Source organism: Pseudophryne corroboree, chromosome 10, assembly GCF_028390025.1.
Source record: "Pseudophryne corroboree isolate aPseCor3 chromosome 10, aPseCor3.hap2, whole genome shotgun sequence".
In the NCBI taxonomy this organism is placed as follows: Eukaryota; Metazoa; Chordata; class Amphibia; order Anura; family Myobatrachidae; genus Pseudophryne; species Pseudophryne corroboree.
The window spans coordinates 22,735,483-22,756,981 of NC_086453.1; the positions used below are offsets into that span (position 1 = coordinate 22,735,483).

The 21,499-nt window shown below is 47.1% G+C and overlaps 2 protein-coding genes across 3 annotated transcripts in view; one reads left to right on the plus strand and one right to left on the minus strand.

The window, feature by feature from the left end:
• Positions 1–21,499, minus strand: part of LOC134965840 (sodium/potassium-transporting ATPase subunit gamma-like) — a 62,604-nt gene that overhangs the window by 17,918 nt on the left and 23,187 nt on the right. The gene's annotated exons all lie outside the window — the stretch shown is intronic.
• The window catches only part of LOC134965839 (Y-box-binding protein 3-like), a 90,105-nt gene continuing 86,936 nt past the window's right edge, over positions 18,331–21,499 (plus strand). For both annotated transcript variants that reach the window (XM_063942215.1, XM_063942216.1), the window contains exon 1: positions 18,331–20,825. In XM_063942215.1, coding sequence (XP_063798285.1) covers positions 19,018–20,319 — 1,302 coding nt within the window. In that variant the 5' untranslated portion in view covers positions 18,331–19,017 and the 3' untranslated portion in view covers positions 20,320–20,825. The remainder of the gene's footprint in view (positions 20,826–21,499) is intronic.

Genomic DNA, 21,499 nt, shown 5'->3' on the forward strand with positions numbered 1-21,499 from the left:
AACGAGGTGGAATTCAACCCTCTATATGCTTCAGAGGATGGAGGAGCAGCAAAAGGCCATTCAAGCCTATACAGCTACCTACAATATAGGCAAAGGAGGGGGAATGCGCCTGACTCAAGCGCAGTGGAGAATGATTTCAACGTTGTGCAAGGTTCTGCAACCCTTTGAACTTGCCACACGTGAAGTCAGTTCAGACACTGCCAGCCTGAGTCAGGTCATTCCCCTCATCAGGCTTTTGCAGAAGAAGCTGGAGAGATTGAAGGAGGAGCTAAAACAGAGCGATTCCGCTAGGCATGTGGGACTTGTGGATGGAGCCCTTAATTCGCTTAACCAAGATTCACGGGTGGTCAATCTGTTGAAATCAGAGCACTATATTTTGGCCACCGTGCTCGATCCTAGATTTAAAACCTACGTTGTATCTCTCTTTCCGGCAGACACAAGTCTGCAGAGGTTCAAAGACCTGCTGGTGAGAAAATTGTCAAGTCAAGCGGAACGTGACCCGTCAACAGCTCCTCCTTCACATTCTCCCGCAACTGGGGCTGCGAGGAAAAGGCTAAGAATTCCGAGCCCACCTGCTGGCGGTGATGCAGGGCAGTCTGGAGCGAGTGCTGACATCCGGACTGAAGGACCTGCCAACGATTACTGACATTTCGTCTACTGTCACTGCATATGATTCTGTCACCATTGAAAGAATGGTGGAGGATTATATGAGTGCCCGCATCCAAGTAGGCACGTCAGACAGTCCGTACGTATACTGGCAGGAAAAAGAGGCAATTTGGAGGCCCTTGCAGAAACTGGCTTTATTTTACCTAAGTTGCCCCCCCTCCAGTGTGTACTCCGAAAGAGTGTTTAGTGCAGCCGCTCACCTTGTCAGCAATCGGCGTACGAGGTTACTTCCAGAAAATGTGGAGAAGATGATGTTCATCAAAATGAATTATAATCAATTCCTCCGTGGAGACATTCACCAGCAATTACCTCCAGAAAGTACACAGGGACCTGAGATGGTGGATTCCAGTGGGGACGAATTAATAATCTGTGAGGAGGGGGATGTACACAGTGAAAGGAGTGAGGAATCGGACGATGAGGAGGAGGTAGACATCTTGCCTCTGTAGAGCCAGTTTGTGCAAGGAGAGATTGATTGCTTCTTTTTTGGTGGGGGCCCAAACCAACCAGTCATTTCAGTCACAGTCGTGTGGCAGAGCCTGTCGCTGAAATGATGGGTTTGTTAAAGTGTGCATGTCCTGTTTATACAACATAAGGGTGGGTGGGAGGGCCCAAGGACAATTCCATCTTGCACCTCTTTTTTTCTTTAATTTATCTTTGCATCATGTGCTGTTTGGGGACTAGTTTTTAAATCTTCCATCCTGTCTGACACTGCAGTGCCACTCCTAGATGGGCCACTTGTTTGTGTCAGCCACTTGGGTCGCTTAGCTTAACCATCCAGCGACCTTGGTGCACCTCTATTTTTCTTTGCATCATGTGCTGTTTGGGGACTATTTTTTCAATCTGCCATCCTGTCTGACACTGCAGTGCCACTCCTAGATGGGCCAGGTGTTTGTGTTGGCCACTTGGGGCGCTTAGCTTAGTCACACAGCGACCTTGGTGCACCTCTTTTTCTCTTTGCATCATGTGCTGTTTGGGGACTATTTTTTGAAGTGCCATCCTGTCTGACACTGCAGTGCCACTCCTAGATGGGCCAGGTGTTTGTGTCGGCCACTTGGGTCGCTTAGCTTAGTCATTCAGTGACCTCGGTGCAAATTTTAGGACTAAAAATAATATTGTGACGTGTGAGGTGTTCAGAATAGACTGGAAATGAGTGGAAATTATGGTTATTGAGGTTAATATTACTATGGGATCAAAATTACCCCCAAATTCTATGATTTAAGCTGTTTTTGAGGGTTTTTTGTAAAAAAAACACCCGAATCCAAAACACACCCGAATCCGACAAAAAATTTTCAGGGAGGTTTTGCCAAAACGCGTCCGAATCCAAAACACAGCCGCGGAACCGAATCCAAAACCAAAGTACAAAACCCGAAAAATGTCCGGTGCACATCACTATTTTCAACCTATTATTATTATTATACAATAATCCCTTTAAAGCGGGACACACATGAATTACACAGGTTCTGTGGCTGGCTAAATTCAAGCCTGCATTTCACCTCGTTTTTTTCCCGCCACTGAATCTGTGTAATCCTAAAAGGATATTATCGTAAGCCTAAATATAGGGTAATCAACTATAATGCTGCCACAGATACAAATGTGTACACCCGACTATGGGGGTCATTCCGAGTTGATCGCTAGCTGCATTTGTTCGCAGCACAGCGATCAGGCAAAAAAATGACAAATCTGCGCATGCGTATGCGGCGCAATGCGCATGCGTGACGTACGGGCACAACAAACGATGCAGTTTTGCACAGGGTCTAGCGATGCATTTCAGTCACACTGGTTGCCGCAGAGTGATTGACATGAAGTGGGCGTTTCTGGGAAGTAACTGGCTGTTTTCAGGGAGTGGTCGGAAAAACGCAGGCGTGCCAGGGAAAACACAGGCGTGGCTGGGCGAACGCTGGGCGGGTGTGTTACGTCAAATCCGGAACTGAATAGTCTGAAGTGATCGCAAGCGCTGAGTAGGTTTTGAGCTACTGTGAAACTACACAAAAAAAGTTTGCAGACGCTCTGCGATACAACCGTTCGCACTTCTGCTAAGCTAAAATACACGCCCAGTGGGAGGCGGCATACCGTTTGCATGGCTGCAAAAAACTGCTAGGGAGCGATCAACTCGGAATTACCCCCCATGCAAAATTAGGTATATTACATGTCAATGATACGACGTTTCTGCAAAATTCAAACATCATTACATTTGCATAATATTTCCTAATTGATGTGCAGATAATTATGTTTCCGACTTTCTGGTGAATACTTTGGTAAATTGTTCTCAGTCTTTCCTGCAGACCGATGAGCTATACCCAATGTCACATAGTGTTGAGGTATATAAACCCTATCAGGCGAGATGAAATGAAAGTCAGTGGATATTTGCGGAAGCCGGAGAGTGAGTTCACATTTTGGTTCTTAAGAGCTTTTATTCCCGAGCGCCTGGATAAGAGTCTAGAATTGATTTTATTTGCAAATGGCTGAGTCTAATTTTAGCATTGCACCGAGTTTCTAATGGCTAGAAGTGTTTCATGTATAGTTTATTCTTTCAGATCAGTCATCTTTCAAGTCGGTTCTCCTGCCAAACTTTTGACTGCTGGTCCCCGCTCTGACCACCGGGGGCACTATGGAGCTGAATATGGTCAGTGAGGAATATATATGTACTGCAAGATCACTGGTGTCAGCAAGAACAAATTGCAGGAGTATAGTGGAACATACAGTAATAATAAATGATAATGGTGGATACATTTCATCTGTTAACTGTGTGCCAACCAGCATACCCTCCCCCTGTACCTACTTCCACCAGCCATTTTTAAAGGTAAATTACTTGGAAAGATGTCGCCAGCGCTGGAGATCGCAAAGAATCTGGCGCTGTGGCAAAGCCTTGGCGATATTCTGGGCATGCACCATTTTCTGATAATATCATGCAAAAGACGGTTGCCAACAGAAAGTCTCAGGGCCCATTTATCATTGCATATATACTGCTATTTCCCCCCAAAATACCTGTTCACCTGAATGTATATAGGGGGGACCGCAGCAGGTGCACCCAATACCTGCTGCATTACTTTTATTCATAAGTTTCTATGGAGAATGCGATGCTGCAAGATTTACCAATATCCAGAATGCAAAGCATTCCTGATATCTGCCACCTGTATTTGGCTTGTAGGTTCCCTGGCATAGCACCCTGCTGACCAAGGCAGCCGTCAAGGGGGGGGGGGGGGACTGTGGGGACTGGTGTCCCAGGCCCTTACAGAGAAGGGGGCCCACCCCTGGCTCCTGCCGCCAATACCTGTAGAGCTGCACCAGTCTGTGAATCAACATCAGGCTGACCCGCAGGGAGGACTTCTTAAAACAAGCCTTATCTGTGCATCAGCTCTCTGTGAACCGTTCCTGTAGGTCACTCCACCTATATGTGACATCACAATGTATGACATCACATAGGGGTGGAGAATTGCGGCAGAATTTTTTTTTTGGGGTGGAGGGAGGGGCCCTGTCTATTTTGTCAGTCCCAGGCCCCACAATTTCTGACGGCAGCCCCGGTACTGACCCACAGAGGAGCGCTACCGGCACAACAATAAAGTGATGCCCTCAGGACTCGCTTGTTATAGGGTATTATATACAGGCGCTTATTCAATAATTAACATCACTGATTTATTATTAAGCCATTATTCCTTTATGCCAGGCATGTCCAAACTGCGGCCCTCCAGCTTTTGAGAAACTACACATCCCAGCATGCCCCGACACAGCTTTAGCATTCTCTGACAGCAAAACTGTGTCAGGGCATGCTGGGATATGTAGTTTCACAAGAGCTGGAGGGCCGCAGTTTGGACATACCTGCTTTATACTGTCACCGCAGTTGCAGACAGGGAATAAACTATGTAGGGAAATTAGGAGCGGTTCACCGAGACCGGCGGGTGGGAACGGAGACAGATGGATAGCTCTGTGGAGATATGAGAGGCCGGCAGGGAATCTTCTATGCATCTTAAGAACCTTCTCTCATGCGCTGCTTTGTGAGAAGACGCTGACTTAGCACATTCACATCTCACCGCTCCCAACAAGAGCCGGAGGAAAGCCATCAATATCCGCACTCTTACAGGCACTGCACCATGGGCAGAAACACACTCTACCTATCAGGTTTCATTTGGGAGACGGATGGTTTCTGAGGTTGTATCTGCACTGAAATGAAACAGACGTATCTTCCTATAATCTCCTCTTTCAGCAGCTGTATAAGGGATGCCCTGTCCCAGTATTCACATAGGGGTTGATGCAGTAATTGGGACCTGTCTTGCATCCATCTGCAGAGACGCTTACAAAGCTGCATACGGGCAATATACTGATTTAGAGGGTTATTCAGGTTTGTTAGCAAATCAAAAAAGCAAGCAAATGGGCAATACCATGCTGCACTGCAGGTGGGTCAGATGTAACATGTGCAGAGAGAGTTAGATTTGGGTGGGTTATATTGTTTCTGTGCAGGGTAAATACTGGCTGCTTTATTTTTACACTGCTATTTAGATGGGTGTCGTACGGTATGCCGGTGCTCGGGCTCCCGGCGCCCAGCATACCGGCGCCGGGAGCCCGACCGCCGGCATACCGACAGCGTGGCGAGCACAAAGGAGCCCCTTGCGGGCTTGCTGCGCTCACCACACTGCGGGCACAGTATTTTATTCTCCCTCCAGGGGGGTCGTGGACCCCCACGAGGAAGAATAGTTGTCGGTATGCTGGGCGTCGGGATTCCAGCGCCGGTATACTGTGCGCCGGGATCCCGACATTCGGCATACAGAAGACCACCCATTTAGATTTCAGTTTGAACACACCCCACCCAAATCTAACTCTCTCTGCACATGTTACTTCTGCCCCACCTGCAGTGCAGCATGGTTTTGCCCATTAGTGTGCTTTTTAAGGTCCTAAGGGGTACATTTACTAAGCAGTGATAAGAGCGGAGAAGTGAGCCAGTGGAGAAGTTGTCCATGGCAACCAATCAGCACTGAAGTAACATATATAATTTGCATACTATAAAATGATACAGAGCTGCTGGGGAAATTTCTCCACTGGCTCACTTCTCCATTCTTATCACTGCTTAGTAAATGTCCCCCTTAGTCCCATTGTGGCAATAGTGGCCGAATTGCATTCAACTCCGGTTTACCCACTTTAAATTTACATAAAGTGGTGATTATCTTCACAGCATATCATACTTGCCTACTCTATCGGAATGGCCAGGAGGCTCCCGAAAATCGGGTGACCCTCCCGCCCCCCGGAAGAGCACGCAAGTCTCCCGGAATCAGGGGTCCACCCCTGCCCGTCCGCCCACTTAGTGTGTAAAGTGGGCGGTCCGGGCAGTTGATGATGCGATTCTTGCAGAATCGCGTCATCATAGCCACGCCCCCTGCAGTGTAATGCCGGTGATCACGGCATTACAGAGCGGGGTGTGTGGCTTGAAGCGGGCGTCATCGTGACCACGCTCCCGTTCCACCCCGTCCCGCCCTTGCTCCGCCTCCGTCCCGCCTCCGGACCTCCTCCTCCCCACGTCAGAGCCCTCCCCTGCCCCCTTGCTGAGCCGACCTGGCTGCTCTCTCCCGCAGAGAGCAGCCAGAATGTCGGCAAGTATGCAGCATATGTAAATACATTAGAGAGTGTACAAAGAAAGGCAACTAAAATGGTGCATAGCCTACATCACAAAACTTACCCGGAAAGGCTAAAAGATCTTAACATGTATAGTTTGGAGGAGAGAAGGGAAAGGGGAGACATGATACAAACTTTCAAATATACCAAGGGTCTAAACAAAGTTCAGGAGGGAAACATTCCTTAAAGGAAGAGAAGTATTAGAACTCGAGGACATACACTGAGACTGGAGGGGGGGAGGTTCAGGGGAAATTTAAGGAAAAAATACTTCACAGAAAGGGTAGTGGCAGTAGTGGATCTTATAACAGGCATGCAGGATTTTTTCCTGGGGCGCCGCCTTCCGGAGGGCACCGCCGCCGTCCGGAGGGCGCCACTGCCGTAGAAAGATCTGCTACTGGTGCCCCTGGTCCTCGGTATATGTGGTGCAAAGCGGTGCGCGATGAAGTCATCGCGCACTGCACAGCATTGTGGGAGCGGCACTTAGACACTAGGGGTCTTGATTGACCTCTAGTGTCTATGCGGTGCTATGGGAGAGACGTTATGATGTCTCTCCCATAGATCAGAGGAGCGGTGCTGGCGGCCGGAGACGGAGGGCAGCAGCGGTCGGGAATCAGGAGCGGGGATGGTGATTATTATTATTTATTGTTTCTTTTTGTAAGCGGCGCAACTCTACTGGGGGCACAAGTCTACTGCAAGCGCAAACAGAAGCACAATCTACTGGGAACACAAACGGGGGCACAAGTCTACTGCGGGCGCAAACAGAAGCACAATCTACTGGGAACACAAACGGGGGCACAAGTCTACTGCGGGCGCAAACGGGGGCACAACTCTACCGGAGGCACAACTCTACAGGGGGCATAACTGACCATGCCCCTTTATGAAGCCACGCCCCTATTTTCACCCGGGGCGCCAAAAGGGCTAGAACTGTCCCTGGGTAGTGGATAAGTGGAACAGCCTCCCATCAGAGGTGGTAGAGGCTAAGACTGTAAAGCAATTTAAACATGCTTGGGATAGGCATATGAATATAAGGTTCAAACAGGGTTGAGATTGGCTAAAGGATAAAAAAAAAGGGGCAGACTAGATGGACCAAGTGGTTCTTATCTGCCGTCAAATTCTATGTTTCTATGTTTCTATGTCCTTGATATCTGTATGGAACTGCCAGTAATACAGGCGCTAAAGGGGGAATTCAACTGTGGCCAAACAGTGGGATCTCATTTATATGTCCGCTATCCCATATGGTAGTGAGCATTTTTTAGCGAAGAGTGGGGAAAATATGCTGGTTGGAGGGAGCATGTACCGTTGCCAACGTTCGCCATGGCAACAGCAGTTCTTCCCCTTCACCCACAATTGAATACCCCCCTTAGTCATGAACTGGATGGTTAACTGGAATTTGCTAGAGCCTCCTGATTTGATAGGAGCTCTGGTCCACACAATGAGATTCATCATTAACTACTCATATCCCGTACTATACATAGGACGGAATGTTTTAGACAGTCATAGATTACAAGCACTTGAGGCACTGTGGTCTTCCTCCACTGTGCCTCATTAGTGAACAGGTAACACATGAGGTCCTGAAGCAATATTGCGCGGAGGGGAAGAAGTAGGGCTGACCAGCTGTTTGGGAGATTGGGGTGGATTTGCTGTCCAAATAATCTATAGTTAGGTTTTTCTCATTGTCCATACTTGTTCCTCTCAGTTGTTTGTTTGGTGTAAATCTTCAATATAACAGCAACATTCATGCAACGGTTATGTTCACTAAATGAGCGGGTCTGTCTTGGTTTTTCTTATGTCTAACTACTAAGCCACCCACATAGCACAGGTAAGTCTTATGGTGTGTACACACGGTGAGATATTTCCTTACGATTCGTAAGAAAAGTTAGTCCCGATTCGATGCCGATGCGCGGTCCGGCGCGGTCGGCATCGCAAGGCTAGATAGACTGTGCAGGCAAGTCAATTTTGACTGAGATAGTCAAAATTGACACTTAGCCAAAATCGCACATAAGGGGTCATTCCGAGTTGATCGTAGCTGTGCTAAATTTAGCACAGCTACGATCATCTTCCCTGACATGCGGGGGGACGCCCAGCACAGGGCTAGTCCGCCCCGCATGTCAGTCCGCCCCCCCCCCCCTCCCTGCACAAATACAAAAACATCGCACAGCGGCGATGCTTTTGTATTTGTGGAGTCGATCGTCGCTGACACTGGCCGCAGCATCTGCGTGAGATGTCACACAGCCGCCGCGGCCCGCCCGCCCACCTGGTTTGGCCGGACTGCGCCGCCCTAAATGGCGGCTAAACACCGCCGTCCAGCCCCCTTCCCGCCCTGCGACAGCCTCTGCCTGTCAATCAGGCAGAGGAGATCGCTACTGAACGACGGAATCGGCGCACGCGCAATTCCGACCCAATCACTGCGCTGCGATAAACTGCAGCGAGCGATCGGGTCGGAATGACCTCCATAGTCAGTATCGCAAGCACACTCATTATGTGCTTGCGATGCCGACCTAGCCCCTGTCGCATAGCCCAACTCTCACCATGTGTATGGGGCATTACTCATCACAGAGATTATTCCTAACTCAGAACACAACTACAGTAAGCTCCCTGGTGACCTGAGCCATTAAAATCACAGAGGTTATTTGTTAGGACATTCTGTCTCAGGAGTCATTTAAGCTCCCTTAAAGCTACAGATGTGTGCGAACCCCAGTGTTCTGCTTTTGACTCAAATTCATCATCATGTTTTGGTTATGGCAAACCCCCCCCCTCAAGTGTTTTGGCTGGGCTTCGGATTTTGGTTAGGTTTAAAATTGATTTAAAAAAAAATCGATAATCATTGATAAAAAATCTATAACAAAATTGTAAAAACAGCTAAAGTCGTGTAATTTTTGCAAACCAAACCCCGAAATTCAGAATTCAAATATTTGAAATGGGACTCGGTTCAGATCGGATCTCCTCGGGGTATCCACACCATGTTTTGATTTGGTTCGGACCCAAAAAATTCCGGTGGATTCGGATTTCTGGAGAACCGAACCACACATATCTACTTACGACCTTAGCTATTTACATTGCAGAGGAAAGCCTTTTCTCCGGACTGATCTAAACTTGATGAACTTAGACAACCACATCTCAAAGGTCACCCACAACTCTGTACTCATATAAGCTCCCTTATGTCTTTATCTATCCACATTTCTATGGTAAGTTCTTACTGAGGACTCATCTAAGCTCCCTTACATCTTTATCCATCCGCACTGCAATGGTAAATTCTTACTGAGGACTCATCTAATCTCCCTTACATCTTTATCCATCCACACTGGCATGGTAAGTTCTTACTGATGACTCATCTAAGCTCCCTTACATCTTTATCCATCCACACTGCAGTGGTAAGTTATTACTGAGGACTCATCAAAAGCTCCCTTACATATTTATCCATCCACACTGCAGTGGTAACTTCTTACTGAGGACTCATCTAATCTCCATTACATCTTTATCCATCCTCACTGCAGTGATAACTTCTTACTGAGGACTCATCTAATCTCCCTTACATCTTTATCCATCCACACTGCAGTGGTAACTTCTTACTGAGGACTCATCTAAGCTCCCTTACATCTTTATCTATCCTCACTGCCATGGTAAATTCTTACTGAGGACTCATCTAAGCTCTCTTACATCTTTATTCATCCACACTGCAATGGTAAGTTCTTACTGAGGACTCATCTAAGCTCCCTTGCATATTTATCCATCCTCACTGGCATCGTAAGTTCTTACTGAGGACTCATCTAAGCTCCCTTACATCTTTATCCATCCACACTGCAGTGGTAAGTTATTACTGAGGACTCATCTAAGCTCCCTTACATCTTTATCCATCCACAATGCAGTGGTAAGTTCTTACTGATGACTCATCTAATCTCCCTTACATCTTTATCCATCCACACTGCAGTGGTAAATTCTTACTGAGGACTCATCTAATCTCCCTTACATCTTTATCCATCCTCACTGCAGTGGTAAATTCTTACTGAGGACTCATATAAGCTCCCATACATCTTTATCCATCCTCATTGCCATGCTAAGTTCTTACTGAGGACTCATCTAAGCTCTCTTACATCTTTATTCATCCACACTGCCATGGTAAGTTCTTACTGAGGACTCATCTAAGCTCCCTTACATCTTTATCCATCCTCACTGCCATGGTAAGTTCTTACTGAGGACTCATCTAAGCTCCCTTACATCTTTATCCATCCTCACTGCCATGGTAAGTTCTTACTGAGGACTCATGTACGCTCCCTTATGACCGTAGTCATCAACATCACAGTGATAAACTAAACCCATGAGTTATTTAAGCTCCATTATGACATTGACTGGCCTTGGTGGACTTTAAAAAAGGTGATTGAAATATCAAGTGATAAATAATTAAAGATACATTTTAAATTATAGTTAACAAAAGTGTGCCCCGGGTCAGGCTTTTAGTCTTCTTTTGCCCTACTCTCTTGTAGGTCGACCCTTTCTCTAGTTGATTGAAATATCATCCCTGCATCCACACTGGTCTCCAATAATCACAGACATCCCACCCAAGGCCCCTGCTTTGTTCCACTGAGTATACGTGACCTTAGGGAAAAGGGAGGGGGGGTGAACATACATCACCCCCAATATAAAACCAATATACATTTTTTCCAAAAGAGCTTTGAAATTGTGATTTCCTACATTTGAACAAAATGAGCACAAACCAGGGACGTGCAGTCAGGGGAGGTAGGAGGCAGTGCCTCCACTGTCATGATTAAAATAATATAAAGAAGATACTTATGACACATAGTCTGTGTCATAAGTATCTCCTTTATATTAATCTAATCATTATCCCTGCCTAAATGTGTTTGGGAGGCACCGATCGTTATGCCTCCCGGTGTGAATGGGAAAGGTATGGGAGCGAGGGGCCGGCGCGGGTGGGGCCTAGCAATGGGCATTAAAAATAAGATTTTACTTACCGATAAATCTATTTCTCGTAGTCCATAGTGGATGCTGGGGACTCCGTCAGGACCATGGGGATTAGCGGCTCCGCAGGAGACAGGGCACAAAAATAAAGCTTTAGGATCAGGTGGTGTGCACTGGCTCCTCCCCCTATGACCCTCCTCCAAGCCTCAGTTAGGATACTGTGCCCGGACGAGCGTACACAATAAGGAAGGATTTTGAATCCCGGGTAAGACTCATACCAGCCACACCAATCACACCGTACAACTTGTGATCTGAACCCAGTTAACAGTATGACAACGTAGGAGCCTCTGAACAGACGGCTCACAACAAGAACAACCCAATTTTTTTGTAACAATAACTATGTACAAGTATTGCAGACAATCCGCACTTGGGATGGGCGCCCAGCATCCACTACGGACTACGAGAAATAGATTTATCGGTAAGTAAAATCTTATTTTCTCTAACGTCCTAGTGGATGCTGGGGACTCCGTCAGGACCATGGGGATTATACCAAAGCTCCCAAACGGGCGGGAGAGTGCGGATGACTCTGCAGCACCGAATGAGAGAACTCCCGGTCCTCTTTAGCCAGGGTATCAAATTTGTAGAATTTTACAAACGTGTTCTCCCCCGACCACGTAGCTGCTCGGCAGAGTTGTAATGCCGAGACCCCTCGGGCAGCCGCCCAGGATGAGCCCACCTTCCTTGTGGAATGGGCCTTGACAGATTTAGGCTGTGGCAGGCCTGCCACAGAATGTGCAAGTTGAATTGTGCTACAAATCCAACGAGCAATCGTCTGCTTAGAAGCAGGAGCACCCAGCTTGTTGGGTGCATACAGTATAAACAGCGAGTCAGATTTTCTGACTCCAGCCGTCCTTGAAATATATATTTTCAATGCCCTGACAACGTCCAGCAACTTGGAATCCTCCAAATCGCTAGTAGCCGCAGGCACCACAATAGGCTGGTTCAGGTGAAACGCTGACACCACCTTAGGCAGAAAATGAGGACGCGTCCGTGTAATACCCTGCTATATGAGGTATTACGTGTGGCACGCTACAGAGTATCTACATTTGATTATACAGGCAGATAATTTCCCAGCAGCCTTGGCAGCAGCTCTGGAGGTCAGGGGCAGGTCACATGACCAGTGACAGTTGGAGGGAGGACTGTTGGTCAGGACACGGTCTGAGGTAGCTGTGAGAGAGGAGGACATCTCTGGCAGTGGAAAATTCCTGTCAGAAAATGGAGGTGCCACTGAGAGCAGCTGACAGGCAGTGGCTGTGAGAGCCACTCAGTAAAAGTCTATAAACTTCTACTTCTAATTTGCGACTGCTGCAGCGCTGGAAGCAGAGTGGGTGTCTACAGTGAGCACAGTAGAAAGCCTGCTCCCTGTGTCACCTAGCAATCCCTATTTCTCTATCGTCCTAAGTGGATGCTGGGGTTCCTGAAAGGACCATGGGGAATAGCGGCTCCGCAGGAGACAGGGCACAAAAGTAAAGCTTTTACAGGTCAGGTGGTGTGTACTGGCTCCTCCCCCTATGACCCTCCTCCAGACTCCAGTTAGATTTTTGTGCCCGGCCGAGAAGGGTGCAATTCTAGGTGGCTCTCATAAAGAGCTGCTTAGAGAGTTTAGCTTAGGTTTTTTATTTTACAGTGATTCCTGCTGGCAACAGGATCACTGCAACGAGGGACAGAGGGGAGAAGAAGTGAACTCACCTGCGTGCAGGATGGATTGGCTTCTTGGCTACTGGACATGAAGCTCCAGAGGGACGATCACAGGTACAGCCTGGATGGTCACCGGAGCCACGCCGCCGGCCCCCTCACAGATGCTGAAGCAAGAAGAGGTCCAGAATCGGCGGCTGAAGACTCCTGCAGTCTTCTTAAGGTAGCGCACAGCACTGCAGCTGTGCGCCATTTTCCTCTCAGCACACTTCACACGGCAGTCACTGAGGGTGCAGGGCGCTGGGAGGGGGGCGCCCTGGGAGGCAAATGAAAACCTTTAAAAAGGCTAAAAATACCTCACATATAGCCCCAGAGGCTATATGGAGATATTTACCCCTGCCTAAATGTACTAAATAGCGGGAGACGAGCCCGCCGAAAAAGGGGCGGAGCCTATCTCCTCAGCACACGGCGCCATTTTCTGTCACAGCTCCGCTGGTCAGGAAGGCTCCCAGGTCTCTCCCCTGCACTGCACTACAGAAACAGGGTATAACAGAGAGGGGGGGCAAAATAAATGGCAATATATATTAATATAAAAGCAGCTATAAGGGAGCACTTAATCATAAGGCTATCCCTGTCATATATAGCGCTTTTTGGTGTGTGCTGGCAGACTCTCCCTCTGTCTCCCCAAAGGGCTAGTGGGTCCTGTCTTCGTATAGAGCATTCCCTGTGTGTCTGCTGTGTGTCGGTACGTGTGTGTCGACATGTATGAGGACGTTATTGGTGTGGAGGCGGAGCAATTGCCAAATATGAGGATGTCACCTCCTAGGGGGTCGACACCAGAATGGATGCCTTTATTTGTGGAATTACGGGATAGCGTCAACTCGCTTAAGCAGTCGTTTGCCGACATGAGGCGGCCGGACACTCAATTAGTGCCTGTCCAGGCGCCTCAAACACCGTCAGGGGCTGTAAAACGCCCCTTGCCTCAGTCGGTCGACACAGACCCAGACACAGGCACTGATTCCGGTGGTGAAGGTGACGAATCAACCGTATTTTCCAGTAGGGCCACACGTTATATGATTTTGGCAATAAAGGAGATGTTACATTTAGCTGATACTACAGGTACCACTAAACAGGGTATTATGTGGGGTGTGAAAAAACTACCAGTAGTTTTTACCGAATCAGAAGAATTAAATGACGTGTGTGATGAAGCGTGGGGTGCCCCGATAAAAAACTGCTAATTTCAAAGAAGTTATTGGCTTTATACCCTTTCCCGCCAGAGGTTAGGGAGCGCTGGGAAACACCTCCTAGGGTGGACAAAGCGCTAACACGCTTATCAAAACAAGTGGCGTTACCCTCTCCTGAGACGGCCGCACTTAAAGATCCATCAGATAGGAGGATGGAAAATATCCAAAAAGGTATATACACACATGCAGGTGTTATACTACGACCAGCTATTGCGACTGCCTGGATGTGCAGTGCTGGGGTAGTTTGGTCAGAGTCCCTGATCGAAAATATTGATACCCTGGACAGGGACAATATTTTACTGTCGTTAGAACAAATAAAGGATGCATTTCTTTATATGCGTGATGCACAGGGAGATATCTGCACACTGGCATCACGGGTAAGTGCTATGTCCATTTCGGCCAGAAGAGCTTTATGGACACGACAGTGGACAGGCGATGCGTAGAGGAGTTATTTGGGGTCGGTCTATCGGATTTGGTGGCCACGGCTACGGCCGGGAAATCCACCTTTCTACCTCAAGTCACTCCCCAACAGAAAAAGGCACCGACCTTTCAACCGCAGCCCTTTCGTTCCTTTAAAAATAAGAGAGCAAAGGGCTATTCATATCTGCCACGAGGCAGAGGACGAGGGAAGAGACAGCAACAGGCAGCTCCTTCCCAGGAACAGAAGCCCTCCCCGGCTTCTACAAAAGCCTCAGCATGACGCTGGGGCTTCGCAAGCGGACTCGGGGGCGGTAGGCGGTCGTCTCAAGAATTACAGCGCGCAGTGGGCTCACTCGCAGGTAAATCCCTGGATCCTGCAGATAATATCTCAGGGGTACAGGTTGAAATTAGAGACAGAGCCACCTCGCCGTTTCCTGAAGTCTGCTTTACCAACGTCCCCCTCAGAAAGGGAGACGGTTTTGGAAGCCATTCACAAGCTGTATTCTCAGCAGGTGATAGTCAAGGTACCTCTTCTACAACAAGGGAAGGGGTATTATTCCACTCTTTTTGTGGTACCGAAGCCGGATGGCTCGGTAAGGCCTATTCTAAATCTGAAGTCCTTGAACCTGTACATAAAGAAGTTCAAGTTCAAGATGGAGTCACTCAGAGCAGTGATAGCGAACCTGGAAGAAGGGGACTTTATGGTATCCTTGGACATCAAGGATGCGTATCTCCACGTTCCAATTACCCCTCACACCAGGGGTACCTCAGGTTCGTTGTACAAAACTGTCACTATCAGTTTCAGACGCTGCCGTTTGGTTTGTCCACGGCACCTCGGGTCTTTACAAAGGTAATGGCCGAGATAATATTTCTTCTTCGAAGAAAAGGCGTATTAATTATCCCATACTTGGACGATCTCCTAATAAGGGCAAGGTCCAGAGAACAGCTAGAGATGGGTTTAGCACTATCTCAAGAGGTGCTAAAGCAGCACGGATGGATTCTGAATATTCCAAAATCCCAATTAATGCCGACAACTCGTCTGCTGTTCCTGGGGATGATTCTGGACACAGTTCAGAAAAAGGTTTTTCTTCCCGAAGAAAAAGCCAAGGAGTTATCTGACCTGGTCAGGAACCTCCTAAAACCAGGAAAGGTGTCTGTACATCAATGCACAAGAGTCCTGGAAAAAAAAAAAAAAAAAAAAAAAATGGTAGCTTCTTACGAAGAAATCCCTTTCGGCAGATTCCATGCAAAGGGATCTGTTGGACAAATGGTCAGGGTCGCATCTTCAGATGCACCTGCGGATAACCCTGTCGCCGAGGACAAGGGTATCCCTTCTGTGGTGGTTGCAGGAGGCTCATCTATTGGAGGGCCGCAGATTCGGCATGCAGGATTGGATCCTGGTGACCACGGATGCCAGCCTGAGAGGCTGGGGAGCAGTCACACAGGGAAGAAATTTCCAGGGAGTGTGGTCGAGCCTGAAAAAGTCTCTTCACATAAGCATTCTGGAACTAAGAGCAATCTACAATGCTCTAAGCCAGGCGGAACCTCTGCTTCAAGGAAGACCGGTGTTGATCCAGTCGGACAACATCACGGCAGTCGCCCATGTAAACAGACAGGGCGGCACAAGAAGCAGGAGGGCAATGGCAGAAGCTGCCAGGATCCTTCGCTGGGCGGAGAATCACGTGATAGCACTGTCAGCAGTATTCATCCCGGGCGTGGACAACTGGGAAGCAGACTTCCTCAGCAGACACGACCTTCACCCGGGAGAGTGGGGACTTCATCCAGAAGTTTTCCACATGCTATTAAACCGTTGGGTAAAACCAATGGTGGACATGATGGCGTCTCGCCTCAACAAAACACTGGACAGATATTGCGCCAGGTCAAGAGATCCGCAGGCAATAGCTGTGGACGCGCTGGTAACACCTTGGGTGTACCAGTCGGTATATGTGTTTCCTCCTCTGCCTCTCATACCAAAGGTATTGAGGATTATACGGCAAAGAGGAGTAAGACTAGTGGCTCCGGATTGGCCAAGAAGGACTTGGTACCCGGAACTTCAAGAGATGGTCACGGACGATCCGTGGCCTCTACTTCTGAGAAGGGACCTGCTTCAGCAGGGTCCTTGTCTTTTTCAAGACTTACCGCGGCTGCGTTTGACGGCATGGCGTTTGAATGCCAGATCCTAAAAGGAAAAGGCATTCCGGAAGAAGTCATTCCTACCTTGATAAAGGCAAGGAAGGAAGTCACCGCGAAGCATTATCGCCGTATTTGGCGAAAATATGTTGCGTGGTGCGAGCAGCGGAGTGCTCCGATGGAGGAATTTCAACTGGGTCGTTTTCCTACATTTCCTGCAATCAGGATTGTCTATGGGTCTCAAATTGGGATCTATTAAGGTTCAAATTTCGGCCATATCAATATTCTTCCAAAAAGAATTGGCCTCAGTCCCTGAGGTCCAGATTTTTATCAAAGGAGTACTGCATATACAGCCTCCTGTGGTGCCTAAGGTGGCACCGTGGGATCTAAATGTAGTTTTAGATTTCCTCAAATCCAATTGGTTTGAACCACTAAAGAATGTGGATTTGAAATATCTCACATGGAAAGTGACTATGTTACTGGCCCTGGCTTCGGCCGGGAGAGTATCTGAACTGGCGGCTTTGTTTTATAAAAGCCCTTATTTAATTTTCCATTCGACATAGGGCAGAGCGGCGGACGCGTCCGCATTTTCTCCCTAAGGTGGTATCAGCGTTTCACCTGAACCAGCCTATTGTAGTGCCTGCGGCTACAGACGACTTGAAGGACTCCAAGTTGTTGGACGTTGTCAGAGCCTTAAAAATATACATTTAAAGGACGGCTGGAGTCAGAAAATCTGACTCGCTGTTTATACTGTATGCACCCAACAAGTTGGGTGCACCTGCTTCTAAGCAGTCGATTGCTCGTTGGATTTGTAACAAAATTCAACTTGTACATTCTGTGGCAGGCCTGCCACAGCCTAAATCTGTTAAGGCCCATTCCGCAAGGAAGGTGGGCTCATCTTGGGCGCCTGCCCGAGGGGTCTCGGCATTACAACTCTGCCGAGCAGCTACATGGTCAGGGGAGAACACGTTTGTAAATTTTTACAAATTTGATACCCTGGCAAAGGAGGACCTGGAGTTCTCTCATTCGGTGCTGCAGAGTCATCCGCACTCTCCCGCCCGTTTGGGAGCTTTGGTATAATCCCCATGGTCCTTTCAGGAACCCCAGCATCCACTTAGGACGATAGAGAAAATAAGAATTTACTTACCGATAATTCTATTTCTCGGAGTCCGTAGTGGATGCTGGGCGCCCATCCCAAGTGCGGATTATCTGCAATACTTGTACATAGTTATTGTTAACTAATTCGGGTTATTGTTTAGGAAGCCATCTTTCAGAGGCTCCTCTGTTATCATACTGTTAACTGGGTTTAGATCACAAGTTGTACGGTGTGATTGGTGTGGCTGGTATGAGTCTTACCCGGGATTCAAAATCCTCCCTTATTGTGTACGCTCGTCCGGGCACAGTACCTAACTGGAGTCTGGAGGAGGGTCATAGGGGGAGGAGCCAGTACACACCACCTGACCTGTAAAAGCTTTACTTTTGTGCCCTGTCTCCTGCGGAGCCGCTATTCCCCATGGTCCTTTCAGGAACCCCAGCATCCACTACGGACTCCGAGAAATAGAATTATCGGTAAGTAAATTCTTATTTTCTCCAGCAGAGTATTACCTTTCAGTTTGCACTTACATAGAACAGCGTAACATTTAAGCAGGGATTAGCAGGATATCCAGCTGAGGGTGAGAACTGTCATAATACATTGCACCCTGAGTATGCCTTCTAAATAGAGACTAGTGACTTCTTACGTACTGTACATCGAGAACTAGTGAGAGCAAGGAGAGACTGCTTATACTGTACTTTAAGCCAGATAAGGAAATACAAGGACTTTGCCAGGGATAATTACAAGGGAAACCTACTAGCACATCGGTAGTTTCCTATTACACATACTACCGCAATGGATAGTTGTAGAAATTGTCCTAAAATGAAAGAAACAACATGATAGCTTTTTACCTCTGATATTAAACCAGGCATTTATCTAAATGGAGCTATGTAATACATTTACTGCTAACCTATCCAAAAATGTAAATATATATCACAAGGATTCCTTGCTTGTAACAAGAGCTAAAGTGCAGCTGCATTCCTCAGAAAAATTAGACAAAAGTATAGTTGCGATATAGTTTGGAGCTCTTATTCCCAGATATCTGTTGCAATATTTTGTTGTGATATTTAAAGCGCTATTCAAAATATATTTAGGTAAGGGTAAAAGAGGAATTACCAAATGTCCAGAGTTCCTGTTAAATAAAGACATTTTAATTTATATTGTTTCAATTAACGTGTTTGGGGAGAACCTCTTGCCTCTCTGCCGGAAAGAAGACTAGATTGTCACATTTGGCGTCAACAAACAGGATCGAACATGGAAGTGCAAGAAGGCAACCCCACCGCAGATGACAACAGGATCAGTATCCTTAATGACAAGATTGCAGAACTTACCCAAACTCTCACTGAGATAAGAAGAGAGTTAAGAGACCTGAGACATAAATGGTCTGTAACCAGATACAAGAAGTGGTGTCCAGACCGTGGATTGCGAAACCAACCTGGATGGGATGTTCCCCGAAAGACTGGAAAATGGGTGACTAAGCAATTCAACGCTCGGGGGAGGCCTATTTGTCGGCGATGCAGACAAAGTGGGCATATCAAAAGAAATTGTCAACAACCCTCAGGAAGAGTGGAGAGAGTAGGACCACCCTGTGAAGGACAGTCCAGAGATGCACGTCAAAATACAGTAGTACAGAACCAGGTTATTGTGTCTGGCACACCATCTGATGAGGATATTCAGCAAGTCAGCGCAGGAATAATTCCAGGCCAAGTTGTGTGGTTTAGTGTACCACGTGGTTATGGATTTATAAAGCGAACCGACACGAAAAAAAGAGTATACGTGCATTATACTGCCATTCAGAAGGCCAGCCTGGAACAATGTTTCCGAAGTCTGGGAAGTGGAGAAATGGTTGAGTTTGAATTGGCAAATGGAAAGAAGGGCATCAAAGCCATTAATGTAACTGGTCCTGGTGGTGTCCAAGTGCAAGGCAACAAACATGCCACATGTCACAAACAGTACTGGTGCTGTTCGTATTGTAGAGATCCTCCACACAACTGTCAGCAGGATTACCAACACAACAGAAGTGGAGAAGAACAAGGAGAAGCAAAAAGTGCTGAGGAAAGACAACAAGAACCTGTCATCCCAGAGCAAACTCAATCACTGGAACGAACAGATGAACAAGTTGTGGAAGAACAGAGTGAAAAAATGCAGCAGAGCGTACCGGATGCAGTCAGGCTGCAACTTCCTACACAGCCACTACATGAGATCAAACCAAGAGTGGAAGATACCGATTCCAGCATGGCCTACCCCAATCAAGTAGATTTAACCGACACTGACCAGGAAAAACATACAGAGGGAGTGACTTGCATGTCCATGGCAGAGGGATTGGCAACCCTTAGACCCAATTGCCCAGATTCTGTTATGCAAAATTCTGAATCTAATGTTCCAGCAGAATCACCTAGTGTAGATAAAAAGAGTGAGAGGTATCTTCCAGAGTGGTATTACTCAGGCGAGTACACCACGATAACCTCTGAGGAGGTTAATTTGATGTTCCAGCAGGCTTTGAGGAGGTCAGGGAAGAGGAACAAAGGTGCTTCACGTATTCAGAATAGATATTAGCCTGTGGTATAGAGAGTCATTTGTTATGTAATGTATGTACTTACGATTTATTCAAATGTTTAACTGTAACACAAAATTTTTAATTTAGACTATGCTATATTGAACTTGGAATATTGCCTGTTGCGTGAGGACACGCAAAATTCTAGTGGAGGGATATGTAATACCCTGCTATATGAGGTATTACGTGTGGCACGCTACAGAGTATCTACATTTGATTATACAGGCAGATAATTTCCCAGCAGCCTTGGCAGCAGCTCTGGAGGTCAGGGGCAGGTCACATGACCATTGGCAGTTGGAGGGAGGACTGTTGGTCAGGACACGGTCTGAGGTAGCTGTGAGAGAGGAGGGCATCTCTGGCAGTGGAAAATTCCTGTCAGAAAATGGAGGTGCCACTGAGAGCAGCTGAGAGGCAGTGGCTGTGTGTGAGAGCCGCTCAGTAAAAATCTATAAAGTGCTACTTCTAATTTGTGACTGCTGCAGTGCTGGAAGCAGAGTGGGTGTCTACAGTGAGTACAGTAGAAAGCCTGCTCCCTGTGTCACCTAGCAATCCCTATTTCTCCAGCAGAGTATTACCCTTCAGTTTGCACTTACACAGAACAGCATAACAGCAAAGCAGGGATTAGCAGGATATCCAGCTGAGGGTGAGAACTGTCATAATACATTGCACCCTGAGTATGCCATCTAAATAGAGACTAGTGACTTCTTACGTACTGTACATCGAGAACTAGTGAGAGCAAGGAGAAACTGCTTATACTGTACTTTAAGCCAGATAAGGAAATACAAGGACTTTGCCAGGGATAATTACAAGGGAAACCTACTAGCACATCGGTAGTTTCCTATTACACATACTACCGCAATGGATAGTTGTAGAAATTGTCCTAAAATGAAAGAAACAACATGATAGCTTTTTACCTCTGATATTAAACCAGGCATTTATCTAAATGGAGCTATGTAATACATTTACTGCTAACCTATCCAAAAATGTAAATATATATCACAAGGATTCCTTGCTTGTAACAAGAGCTAAAGTGCAGCTGCATTCCTCAGAAAAATTAGACAAAAGTATAGTTGCGATATAGTTTGGAGCTCTTATTCCCAGATATCTGTTGCAATATTTTGTTGTGATATTTAAAGCGCTATTCAAAATATATTTAGGTAAGGGTAAAAGAGGAATTACCAA